This window comes from Brachyhypopomus gauderio, chromosome 10 (genome assembly GCF_052324685.1).
Source record: "Brachyhypopomus gauderio isolate BG-103 chromosome 10, BGAUD_0.2, whole genome shotgun sequence".
Lineage (NCBI taxonomy): Eukaryota > Metazoa > Chordata > Actinopteri > Gymnotiformes > Hypopomidae > Brachyhypopomus > Brachyhypopomus gauderio.
In genome coordinates, this window is record NC_135220.1 from 2,870,157 (window position 1) to 2,884,128 (window position 13,972).

A 13,972-nucleotide genomic window follows, 5' to 3' on the forward strand; every position below is an offset into this window, starting at 1 on the left:
TGTTTTTTCAGTGGGCAAATGGTCAAATCTTGTTAAATTTGTCTGTTTAAATTATTTAGAACATTTAGTGTCTTTGTTTGTTTGTTTCAAAATATCAGGTCATTTGAGATAGACAGCTTTGTGGACAGCATTTGGGCAGACACACCCAATATCCTGAGTTTTGGTTTGTTTAGCAATAAATACTGACTGATTCCAAATTTTCATGTAACTGGGCAGTATACTAAGGCTTCAAATTCAGTCAGTGTTTGAATGGCAAATTATTACTAAAATCCCTTAAAGCATTAGATCTCCAACCTGCTGGAGCAGAACTTCTAGTGCCAGCTGAATGCTCCATGTGCTTCTACAAAGACCACCCCTGGTGCTGAAACAACATGTCTGTTATGTGTCTAGCACGGTCTCTTAATGTATCTTGTGGTTCTATTAGCTTTGAGTTTCTCTTTGTTTCCCACAGTAGGCACCGGGACTAATTACCATCAGCAGATGGTCCACGGCTTCTGCAGGAACCACTGCAGCTCGCCTGGTAATGTCAGGACTGGGCCTGAAGCATGTGGAGGTACTCATCAAAACCCCCAGAAGTCAATCTCCGAATTATTGGGGAATTACTGCAGACGTGGAGTTCTGAAGGGTGGGTTTAGGGGGAATTTAAACTAAGAGTGCTGGTAAGTAAGAAAAATCAGTGTTTGTTTCCACTGCTAAGCTACGCTCTTAGTTATACCTGTTTTAACAGGGCATGGAACAGGCAGAGCAATTCAGGAAGGAGACAGAGGTCAGATGGAATGACCTTACTGTGTCAAATAACCATATGCAGTACACTGAAAAGCTTCTCTTTGTATAACCCAGCTTCTGTGAGCGCTGGGGTCAGGGCACACAGGCACAGTCATTGTACAGGACCCCTGGAGCTGAGTAGACCGATCAAGGACCCAGCAGTGGCTGTATTGTAAAGCCAGGATTCAAACCCCGCAACCTTCCGATTGATAGCTCAAAGACCTGTCCCCTAGACTACCACCGCCCTGCCTCAGGAAGCACTGATTCACCCAGCTGGTGGTTTGAGGGTCACAAGGCCCTTTTTTAGCAGATGTCTGATGGGCTGTGTGATCAGTAGTGGCCTCATAATGCACAAGTGATTACAAACCACAAACATGCTTCTTCTCAATCTGTGGGGTTCTACCTGTATGGATTACAACAACAGCAAAACTCTAGATCAATATGGCCTTATTTACAGAAAATCGCTATTTGTGACTTATTTTAGCCTAAAAGTCCAAATTTAGCCCATGCTTAGTCTTGGCTGTCCCTGGGTATACCCTCTTCAGGATCACCATGCCATGTTTGTGGTTCTGGAAAGATCTGTTTGCATGCTTTGTCTTTTTTTAACTCATAGAAATTGCCATTGTGATGCATTTCCTGTTCAATCTCTCCACCACATCCTGTCAGTAGATGTGGCCCACATATCTCTAACCGTTTTCTCTTTCCCTACAACACACATGCTCAAACTGCACCCACCAAGACACCACCCGCTTCTAACAAAACAGAAGTCCTATGTGAAGACATGCGTATTAGTATGTATGAGACTTCTTGTATGTTAGATTGATACTTTTGAATGAACTGGGTTTTATTCAGCACAAAAGCACCATAGAGCTGCCCCAGACATCTGAGGGTGTGTGTCCCATTCACAAAGGTCTGGGATTAAGAAAACCCCTCTGCCCCAAGACAAAAGACACCAAAAAGCTGATCTCAGATCAGTACTAAAGAAGAAGTGCACATGAAGGTCTGTTGCAATGTTCAGAGGAATGGAGCAATATGTGTGTTCTGGTGGCTTCTCTATGTCTAGACAGAGCATTGGTTTTACTATACAAGAGATAACTAATCTAAAGGACTGTACAGAATGACATGTCTAACTAGTGACTGGTGATCTGTCCTCAGTCACAGACTTGCTCGTGGTGGTCTGGGGAGACCTCATCACTTGCTTTGGAATCCGACACGGGCATCTCACCGCGGCTGGATAACACATTTACTCCTTCAAGGTCCGAGAGGAAGAAAGCCGTTGAACCACGGTGACATCAGGATATCAGGATGACGTGACACAGCTGAGCCGTGCTGGTTTCAAGCACGTCACTGTTTAGAGAAGTGAGAGTTTTCACGACAAAGCGGCAGCAGTGACGCAGAAACGAAAGTGTACTTAATTCTCAACGTTTGTACACAGAACAAACGTGTCCTGGGCAAAGACAAAATGCAAAACATTGTGCAGGTCTGAGCCCAACGTTGTCGTTGGCGTGTCACACAGGCAGCAGTGTTTTCCGGTGGAAGTAGTGCGAGCACACAGCACGCATCTCTCCTCCACAACCACAGCACTACGGCCATAAGCGTCAAACGTACTGCGCAGCCTGCGCCGAAAACGAGCAGGACGCAGGACGCAGGACGCGTCATGGTGACGGTGGTGAGGTGCAGCCATGGTGGAAACAGGTGCGGAGGTGTGTGTCTAGGGATGTGCCGTTGCAGAGTCAGTGGGTGGATGGAGCAGGAAGCTCACTGCAGCCCCCGGCTTCTCCACCCGTCCCCACCCTATACCAGCTCAGCCAGAAAGCGTCACTCGCACCATGGACTTCTGATTATGCTTCCGATTTGTCCAGCTGCACTATCCACTTACCACATGAGCATATAAATGCTGTAAATTTATATGTATATATTTATATATTTTACAGCATTAACTAGGAGTATTAAAAATACCCTTAGCCGAGTATGCCACAAATGTCAATACTGAACCTAGAATTAGAGCCAACCATGATGTAAAAATAGTGTGTGTGTGTATACACACACAACTACCCACACTATAATTATAAATATGAATCATTAATGGTCCCACCCTCAGTGTACTCTTAACACCCCCCACACACACACACACACACACACACACACAGTGCTAATTACCCTACGTCAACTGCCTGCCCATTGTTAATCGACGTCTTTTTAAAGGTCCCATTGACGCTCCTCCTTTAGGCCTGCACAGTGCTCGTCATGCATTGGCACCTGTGGAATTCTGAGCTCTACTAAAGACCTCAGCATAATCGTCCTCACCCACATCAGTCCCCCCCGCCACTTAGCACAAACAATGGAGCAGTTAAACAAGGGATCCTCCACACCATAGCCAAAGAAAGGCCTCCGGTAGACATCCCAAGAGCCTCTGGGGCAAGCACAGCCCACCACGGGTGAACATAATATGGGAATGACATAATGACATGCAGCCTGAGAAGGGGGGGTGGTTGTCGGGGGTGGATGCCCTCCCGTGTCAGGCACAACACTGAGGTGAAAGTCCTTCTGAATCCTCTCAAAGTGTCATGGAAATGTAGCATTGTGTGTGCACCAAGTCCAGTGGGGTTCAGCTCTGGTCCGGAGCAAGAGAATAGCAGAGTCAGGGCCTGGAATCTGGGGGTCACTCTGTTGATCACACATTCCAACCAAGCAGATTGTCAATAAGACAGGGAGAATGGGCAGTGTCTGCCTCAACAACCTCATCTCTCTCTACCCACAGGCCTTCTGAGTCCTGACCTCCAAAACAAAGGATCACAATCAGCTACCTTAGGTCTCTCTCCCTCACACACACATACAAGACAGTGAGAACATACAAGTTGACTGTGAGAACATAAATAGATTATAAAAGCACAAAAAATGCACTGTTGCAGACGGACAGCTACTGTGGTGAGAATGCCTGTGAAATATGTGCATAACAAAAGTATTTTTTTGCATCAGCCAAAGAAGGTTAAAGTTTTTTGCATACATGCGAACACACGCGAGTGTGAAGTAGTGAAGTGTGACGTGAGGTCAGCAGATGGAACAGACAATTCCACATGTTTATTTTCAGATGTTTTAGCTCTCCATTTGCAAAGTAGAAAAGACACTAATGAAGACTAACACATGTCCAAAGAGGCCGTTGTATAATGTTCTCGGGTCACTAAATGGTCCCTGGAATTCTTCCATTTGTAAGACAAAAGATAAAAAAGAGAAAAAAATATATCCTTCATTTTTACATCTTAAACAAAGAAAGCAAAAATAAATAAATAACTTAAAAAATGACATTGTAGAAACAAAAAATATATACAAAAATGTTCACTTATTTACCAAGAACACGGGAACACAAGGGAGCCAGAGATGGAAGTTTGAGGGCACTTGATAATGCAGTGAATTATATTTAAACACTTCCAAAAAATATAAGTATATTTTTACAGTTTGTTAATAGATTGAGATGCAAAGTTAAATAAAATCTAATGAAAATGTTGAACACAAATTTAAAATCTATTGTAAAAACCTCAACAGGTCAACAATCGTCTCTTCTGGTGACCTGACCCCTTTGCCCTGAGTTTAGATGGACAGAAGGCTTTGATGTTTTTGGCCACACTGGCCTCCATGTTGTCTCGATGAGATCTCTCTTTCTGAGCCGTTTCAGTGGCGTGGATCACAGTTTGCTCTCCTCCTCCTCCAGGGGCCGGTTCAGGCCCGGGATGTACTTCAGTAGTCTCCGGCGGAAGCTCATGGGCTTGGGCTTACGTTGCAGTGAGCTGAAACCGCCACACTGCCTCCTCTCTCCAGGGGGCGCTGACGAAGCCGAGGACACGGACGTCTCCGACGACGAGGACGGACCCCTCAGGTAGCTGCGCGTGCTGGCGCTGCGTGCCAGGGACGTCCTGGCTGAAGCAAAGAGCTCGCTCGTCGGTCGGAAGAGTCGGGAACGCGTCCGCCGGGGCCCGTCATCCGCCCGCCGGGGCCCGTCCTCCGCCCCCTCCGCCCGGCCGGCCTCGCCGCCCTCCGCCCGGTAGAAGCAGGTCTGGTAAAGCGGGTCGTCGTCACCCGGAGAAGAGCTCAGCTGGCTGACGCTGCTGTTGGTGCTCCCCGAGCAGCCGAGGGCTCGAGACACCAGCGGACTGGGCGTGCCCAGACTGCCGTACACGCCCGCCGACTCCAGGGATTCGTACAAGGCCACGTCACTCAACACGATGCCTAGGGGAGGGACACTGCGCATTAGAGAGAAGTTCCACACACTCGTCTGCATAAAAAGCACATGGATCAGTGACTGAAGTGCCAGGATCACGCACAGCACAAGCTGTGGAGCCACTATTAAGACATCTGCTTCCCAGACGTGATCCACACACAGACACACACACACACACACACACACACACACACACACACACACACATTCACACATGTGTGGTAAGACACGCACAGCTACTCGCACCACAGCACACAGCTACAGAAGTGCTCCTGTAGATAAACCCAGTGACTCCCACACACACACTCCACCCCCCCCCCCCCCCCCCCCCCCACACACACACACACACACACACATGTCCCTTGTGCAACACGAGGCCCAGCCGGGTGACTCACCGTGCACCAGTCTCTGTTCCTGCACCATCAGGGAGCGGTACTCATCCCACTTCTCGTGCAGGGTTTGCTGCGAAAACACACCAACAGCACGTCAGACAAGTCCACAGCCAACGTGTTCAGAGTTTACAGGGTCATCGTCCCCATTACAGCAGAGCATGATGGGAGTTCTGCACGCGGTCGGGCAGCTCGGCCTCTGCCCGACTGACGCTCTGCGCCCACCCCGGCCCGATCAGCCGTGCGCTGGCATTGCATGAGGAATTAGGTGGGTAGAGACGTGGCAACAGGTGGAGGGGTGAGGAGACGGGTGTGGCAGACACGGGCCGGACTCAGGTTCCTGCTTGGCGCCGGGATTGGGTCACACGTGGAGTGATGTTGGGGGCTGAGGGGGGAGTGGTCTCAGAAGTTCACATGCTTACCTTCAAATACTGCAGGCGGGCTTTAAGTTCTGCTTTTCGTATCGCGTCACTATACACGGTCTGTAACCTGGGAAAACAGCAGATCACTCACAGCTACCGAACCCGAACACACCGTGTCCCAATACAACGTTGACCCGATTCACGCGCACCACCTGACAAAAGTGGCGGGACAAACTTGAAGGCAGTTAGGAGAGGCACCACAGCCTTTTATACGCCTCACGTCAAACGCTAAATCCCAGACCACAAACACGTCTGGGCCAAAGCCTCGCAGTTTACAAGGCCCCAACTCCCCCGTACGTATCGAATTTCGAGAGCGATGTTCAACTTTGTTGACACGGATATAGGCTGGTGTAGGAGTGTGTGGGGGCGGGGTTATGTTTGTGAGGGGCGTGGCCAGCAGTGGCAGTGGGGGTGGTTTGGTCCCAGCTACGTTTTACTGGGCTGATAACTCTCATTCTCAGCAGTGCTGTGTGCCCAAAAACGAGGTGAAGAGGGAGGGGGTTAAAGGGTTTACTGTGGGTGCACTATTCGCCCGCAAACAACACTTTTACAAGCAAAAAGAGTTTGAGTTTGGTTTTAATGAAGCATTTTCAACTAATGAAGAAAGAGAAGAAAAGAGAGAAGTGAGCAGAGCGGGGGGGGGGACCAAGCTGAGGAACTCAGACACGAGGAACTCAGCAGAGGTGTAAACTTGTGTTTCTGCTTCATGATATGTGCAACATCACTGCATCTGCAAAGCTGTGGGAACCACACTCACCTAATGGTGTTACCAGACGACCTGATGAGCTGGACGATGTCTTTGTGGCGGAAGCCTTCGACGGAAGTCTCGTTCACGCTAGCGATGGTGTCTCCTGCGAGAGGGCGAGAAGAAGCTCAGTTAAAGGGGCCTCAAACGCTGCCTCTCACAGCAATGTGAGGAAACCCAGGGTATTGTGTCAAAGCAGACTGTGGCTCAGGGGTCAGGGCGGAGCCTGGAGACTTCATGCGTGGGAGTGTTGGGGGGGCTCCAGGGAGCGGGAGAGCGTGCCTTAATGCCGACCCTGCCGTGTGGGCCCGGGCAGCTCCACTTCCCTGACAAAGCACTGCGGTCAGCTTGCTGCTGCACTAAAATGCGAGCAAGCTGGTTTTCTGCAGGCTTATCCATGTGCACGGGCACACGCTTCCGAGTCTGGGATAATCCAAGCCTGCACACCTGTCTGCCAGATTTGAGGAGATCAGATACCTGAGAGACAGGCGACCGAGGACAATAGGCAACAGAGGACAACAAAACATGCAAAGAACGTAGGGCCTGAAACTGCTTCGCATGCAAAGTGAGATTTGCTGCTGATCTGAGACTAGGTTGCATTGCATCTCAAATTACTAGAGTTAAACACAGCTGACCAGAGATCAGTCAGAAAGTAGTGGTTTGTTCTCATAGCTGCGTGTGCCTTTTTTTTCCCCTGATATAATATGATGACAAGGTACACAGAGTTCAATTAATAGACTTCTCTCACGCGTCAGCACTTTGGAAAGTCCCAGCAGATCATGTTATTGCAGAAATCCACAGCATGGTGAGAGCCCGAGATCATAAAGGCTTGACCATGTTTATAGAGAAAAAACCCAGAGCTGACCTCCAGTACCAGAGGACATTAAACAGAACACTAACTGCTATAGTCTGAATGGAAAAATCAAATTTAACATAAGACGCAGTTGCAAAGCGTGAAGACTACCTGAATAAAGAGATTACATCCTTAATTGGGTTTTGAGAGTCATTGTAAATTACAGTGGAAAAGGGCTGTGTGTATAAATGTCTTTCTGAGTTACTGCTTGGTAAATACCCTGGATAAATACACCGATCTGTTTGTTCAGCAGCCAGACAGGGCAACACAATGGTTAGGTGACATCTGGGAGACCAGCGCTAGTGTGTGAAGGCACAGGAACTGAGATAACTAGCAAACCTGGCCATGGACTGAATCTGCTATTCCTACACCACATGGAGAAGTTCCTGCACGACAGAGGAATGTCCAGAACCAGACATGACCTGGCTTCCAGACGGTTGGGCCTGGTTTGTTGACTGCAAAACAGGTAGGCACGTAGGTGATGTTTGCACTTCCTTAAATAATAGACTGACTTGCACATGTCACTGTGTTGACACGGCGACAGAGGAAGCCTCCGGGTCACAAAACAAGACAGGGCAGGGCAGGCCTCAGGCTACCCCACAATGCAGTCTTGGTGTGTCTGTACTTTCCCAAAAAGAAACAGTCACTGGTGTGGCATCCTAAACCAGTTAAAGCATTCGAACGAAGTAAACATCGGCTGTCTGGCCCGGGAAATTACGACAGTAATAATTCAGACTGATCAGCAAGCTCCCTTATTCTAGCCTGGGTGCCAAACGGCGGTTTAGTCAATGTGTGGGTGCACTTCACACACACTTACCAACTTTAAGGCCGGCGAGCTTAGCCGGGCTGTCTTCGTGGACTCTGCAGACGAAGGTGCACATCTCCACAGAGTTCTCGTCCTGATGATGCAGCCCGTACGTCTGCAGAAGAACAAACAAATACATGAACGAGGGAGAACAGAAGGCAGATGGTTCACGTGCAGAAGGCGTTGGACGCAACATTCAAGATGCGTAAGCTGAAGAGAAGATGCTTGTGCATGTTCACCATGAAGGGTTTCGCATACGCCATTGTTTTACCAACAAAGCTTTCACTCATTTCAGTATGCTTGAGTGAGGAGTGGGGGGTGTGATGTGGAGGTTAAAAACAAACACGCGAAGGCAGTCCGCCGCACGGCTGGGCGTGTGGGAGAGCGCACAATCACAGGCCGGAGGGAGCTCTGCACTTCACACCAGTTCCTGCCTCCGCGTCTCCGCACCAGCGATGGCCCCTCCTACCAACACGTGGCCATGGGGCCACGCCCACAGGCAGGAGGTCACATGTAAAACATCCTCATTTACAAAGTCAAAGCGAAACCCGCAACTCTGACACTTCTGGTTTTCGGCCCTTCTTCCCAGCCAGGGTTACACGCAGCTGCACAGGCCACACTGGGGCATTTGGTCAGCAAAGTTGCTACCCAGCTGCTCTTTTGTTATGTAGCAATTACTAAATAATTCATATTTCACTGGCTGGCTGTGTAGAAGACCCGGTGTGTCTACAAACATGTCTGAGCCAAGGAAGAGGACCATCCCGGACCCAAACGCCTCCCCATCCCCGACAGAGGGCTGAGGTGCTACGTCTTCTCTGTGAAATCCTGAGCTCAGTGGAGCTTCGACGGGTTCCTGTTCATACCCCCCGCATGCAAACCAGCAGCAACATTTCCTGCTGTAGTGCAAACAAGTAGCTGGACGGGCCATGAGCGGGACACACCACCACGCAGGACACGCCCATCTGCCTGCTGCCGCCACGGGGCTGTTCGTTGGGACTCATTTGCCTAACGCCATGTTTGGCACCAAGAATACTTTGTTTGAGCAGAAGTGGATTCAAATGAGCCCTGCCTCCCTCAATGCTGATTGGCTTAGAGATGCAGTTGCCTGACATGACACTGGAGATACTGCAGATACAGTGACTGACACTGAAAATCAGTCAGAATTCACCATCTGACACTGGAATGAAAAAAGAATGAAAACTTTTGGACAGCAACAGTGAGCATGAATTATATTGATCATTTCCTGCATCAAGTCTCAGCTATGTGCTTGTGGTTAACACATGTGGCAGCTGAGGGGGTCCCGAAAGTGAAATAAGTCAGACAGATAGGGGAGACTGACTAACTTCACACGCACTGCGTCAACCCTCTCCCGTGCACACCAACGAAACACAAATGGGGTCTCCGACAACCACTGCGGAAAAGTAACACTACAAAACCTCTTCCGCCCCAACCCTCCCAAGAAGCACCATCATACACAACACATGTGAAGCATGCAACAAAGCACGGATTATGGATCCAAAGCGTCTCCAAATGTTTGGGATCGTCCATTTTCTTTTACTTGACCCCTGCATTCCCTCCATTCTGAGGGTGTTGGATGGCACAAACCATTCTGAGGGTGTTGGATGGCACAAACCATTCTGAGGGTGCTTGGAGAAACTTTTACTCCACAGCACGCCAAACTCCAGTGTTTACACAGCCAGCAGAGATCAGCCACACGCCACACCCACCGCCGCCTGGAGACGGTTCAAACCAGCCTGACCGAGGCCTCTCGTCCCGAGGCCATTCATCCAGGCCACTGTCCCTCCAGTCGAACAGGGTTCTGAGGTCACATCCTGAACCAGACAGACATGCAGGAAAGGAGGGGAGCACCGACACTGGTCCGAACCATCCGTGGCTAAATATAACCCAACTCCTGATCGACACATGACTTCTGTTTGGACTGGGGAGCACAAGTGCTCAGGAGCCCAGAAACACACACACACACACACACGTTTTTTTGTTGTTGTTGTTAAATAACACCAGAGAACCAGAGAATCCTCTTACCTGAATCTCAAAACCAAAAGTTTCGTCCTCCTTCTTCTCTAGGGTCACAGCCTTCCTAAATTGTAAGAAGAGACCACAGTGAATAAAGAGGGTTTGATTTTGATGCAGGCGTTATCTTCACTCTAAAAGACAACATGAGATACAGTGATTTTCCCAATTCTTCTGAAATAATCAAGAAGCACTTAAATCTTGATATCTGAGCAGTGACAGCATAAATAGATTAGTTCTTTACCTACAGCAGGAATTTGAAGTGCGTTTTATCTTGGGCTCTGTTAGAGACAGAGAAACAGTCTAGCTTGTGTGCCCTGATCCCTAAGATGTCAGAGTGATTGTGTGGCATGGCAGTGGATTTCCTCAGAAAGAAATCCGATGGGATGATGTGGAAACAGAACTAAGGCTCTGGACTAGATGCAGTAATCTGCTCTAAGAACAGGACAAACACGGGTGTGTCTCTAACGAAAGGCCCAATTTCCTCATCAAAACATACGTCCAGTTTTCTACAGCTTCAAAGGGTTACAGTCAGTATGGAGCACAGGTTCCTCAGGCTATTTGGACTCACTTTTCTTTCAGTTTTTTGACTGATGCTTCATGGTCAACAGTCAAGTAGCAAAACAGTAAATTATTGTGACCATCTCTAACAAAAACCCATTGTTTCATGTACATATAATCACACACCTTGCCCGAAATCCCTTGTTAGTATCTATAAGCAAATCTGCATAAGACTTGAGAAGAAATTGTGGTATAAGAGGGGGGATTTTTCTGTGTAAAAAAGTTGATTCCTATGACGATCAATGTGACAAAACACTTCATCACTCGAATACTTCACGTAGTGTTTGGAAATAACTGTGACACATCCAGCCTTTTGTGACTAGTGATCCCATTCAGAACGAAAGGAGGGAGGGAGAGAGAAAAAGAGCTAACCTTTCTGGTTGTGGAGGCAGGGTAAGGGGCTTCCACTTCTGTAGTCCTCCATTCTGAGAGAGAGAGGGGGGGGGGGGATTAGAAGGCACATTTCTAACTAAATGAATGAGAGCTCGTTTTTTGTTTGTTGTGTCAGAGGTGTTGCCAGAGGCAGGTTTAAGAAGATTAAAAATAATGGTTTGCTTCGCCATAGCAAAAACAATGCAGACTCTTTTGTGAAGATCAACTTCTCGCGAACAGCATCCTTACCATAATTCTGACCATCATGCTTGTGACGAAAACCTGAGTGTATGTGTGTGTGTGGGGGGGGGGGGGGTGTGTTACATGACTGGTTTCACTCCCTCAATGAGTTTATTTTAGCGTAGTATACGTGCATGCTTTGATGGTGAAGGCGAGTTGTGGCTTCGATGACACTGCAGATAAAACCTGAAATACGTGTCTGTCTGCTTTCACCACGGTGTCACATGGCAGTGTTTCACTCCACTCAAATACCAGATAGATCTACGCGCCGTTCGGCTGTCACGAGTCGGCAGCAGTCGGACGCGTGTCCGACGGTCCTGCCGACCGGACCAAAGTGGTCCACCACTCGGATGGTCCGTGTGGTTTCACACAGAACTGTGGGTAGGCAGGAGCTACCGGCATCCCCTCACAATAACAGCATTGATCCAAGAACCAAACCTTTGCAGAGACCCGCCCAGATCACACCCCACATTATGTCTGCTTTGACTGAACCCCATTCAGCCCTGTTCTACCTCAATAGCCCTGAGTGTTGTTCCACTCAGAGTGCACTTTACACCACGGTCCTTCTGGACTAGTACAAATGTTGCCTTTCTTCATTTCCCTGCATGGCCAGAATCGTCGCTTCAGCGAGGGCTTCAATGACTCCGTTTATTTCCGAGTGAACCAGCGGTTCCCCTGGGGGTGGCAGACCCGTGGGCTGGACCCCTTCTCCACACAATGCTCTGTTGTGGCCTGGAGGCTGGTGTGGGTGTCTGGGGGTCGTCCACAGCACAGCACCCTCTTCATAAGGCCGCGGTGGTCAGCAGCTGGTGACGGGGTCCCCCTCTTGCTGTGGACGACGCACGGCACATGGAGGCCAATGCGTTTAAATGCCAGTGCATATTTAAACCCCTACCACAACATCATAGCGCTGGGAGCCACAAGTGAATCTCAGCAGAGGGACAGAAGAAACCCTTCGCTGTCCTGCACTTATTAAACCTTTTCCTTTGTTATTTGAACGACTTAGGCAATTGCATTGGACACACTTGCTTGGTATAACTCCACGCAATAAGGTGGGCTGTTTAAGAATGTTCCGGTTGAGGTATCAGAGCACAGCTCGAGCTTACGGTCCTGATCCTATTGTTGACCTGGTCTCAGCGACAAGCTTGCTGACACAGCGTCACCATGACGATTCACGCTCCGCAGATGACGCTTTTAACAAAAAAAAAAAACGCTTCCGTCCACATTAATGCAGAATACGAAATACTGTCAATGCACTTCAGGCATCGCACAGAGGGGTCTATTGTAGTACACAAGCAAGGACAGAACTTCCCTCTCTGGGGCCTGTACGGCTTACAGTGCGTCAGCCCAGCTGAGGGTCAGAGCCCCTGGTCAAGTGTAGCATGTGTGGGTGGCCCGAGGAGGAAGATGGGGGGGGGGGGGGGGGGGGGGGGGGGGGGGGAACTCTAATAACGCGTGGATCCAGATGTCAATGACCGCTTCTCCCACTGAACACGACAGTCGCACTGGTTCAGGAGATGTACTGCTCTCGTGAGTGAGGTTTGTTTCACATCGTGAAAACGGAGGTCCACGGCACGCTTTGTGAATTCATGCCGTGCGGTGTTTTATAGATGCATACATTCTCAAACAAGGTGTTAGCCAAGTGGGTGGTAAGTACTTGCTCGCAGATGCGTTGTCACGTGCTCCTAACGTATGCAAATAGTAAAACAGGTGTGAATGCCTCGCGCGTCCGTGGATGCAGGTGAAACATTGTTTAGATTCCGGGAGAGATGTGCTACGTTTTCCCCGAAGCCAACTGCAAATCTGGACACAATGTGTCTTGGCATTTCATTAAAATCCGTGACTCGTTAAGAAGCCACATCAACAAGTCACGCACACATCACTAAATTAAATCATTTAATTAACCACAGCAGAGTGTACAATTAACTCCGCAAGCAGACACAGCTGTGAAAAGCCATATGTTGATAACGAGGAGATGAAAGTGTGTACCCACATTTTAAAGAGTCCTAAACTTTTATATAGAACCAAGAAGACAATCAAACAGGGAATGGTTAGTTGAAATAACTTTTTAAAGAGTATACAAAAATAAACGACTTTTATTTGATTTTATTAGTGTTAGACTAACTAGTAACAGATTGGTAACCTTAAACATGTAAACCAAGCCGGTGAATTTTATGAGCCTGCCTCTTACCTTCTTGAAATTTCTTGGCAGTGTTCCTCCAGAATACGCCAGGGTCTTGTAATTGTAAATGTCTGAAGAACCTGATGGTAAATCCGTGCTCCTGCAGCCGTCTGACTTGGAGGATGAAAAGTACACATCTCCGCTACCCTGACATGATCCACTGTCTGGTTCGTTTGAATTAAGCTTCCTAACTCGCCGTAAAGTCATGTTCTTCATAATTCGGTGTCCCCCGAGTAAAACGGACAGAACCGTGAACGATAAAAGATCTATCTGTGCCACTCACTCTCGCTGGTACGAGAGCAAACGCCGCTGGCTCCACTACACGCAACTAACCCTCAACTTCACTCCAACTTCAGGTCGGCGAACAAGCGGAGGACGCGCCACGGGGGGC

The 13,972-nt window shown here is 48.7% G+C and overlaps 1 protein-coding gene across 1 annotated transcript; it reads right to left on the reverse strand.

Moving 5' to 3' along the window:
• Window positions 1-3,811: 3,811 nt before the first annotated feature.
• tamalin (trafficking regulator and scaffold protein tamalin) lies at window positions 3,812-13,940 on the reverse strand. The gene is made up of 8 exons (XM_077018720.1): window positions 13,591-13,940; window positions 11,160-11,212; window positions 10,239-10,293; window positions 8,208-8,310; window positions 6,550-6,643; window positions 5,793-5,859; window positions 5,377-5,443; window positions 3,812-4,989 (listed from the first exon to the last, which is right to left on the reverse strand). The coding sequence occupies exons 1-8, from the start codon at window positions 13,795-13,797 to the stop codon at window positions 4,448-4,450; spliced, it is 1,188 nt and encodes a 395-aa protein (XP_076874835.1). The 5' UTR covers window positions 13,798-13,940; the 3' UTR covers window positions 3,812-4,447.
• Window positions 13,941-13,972: the final 32 nt, after the last annotated feature.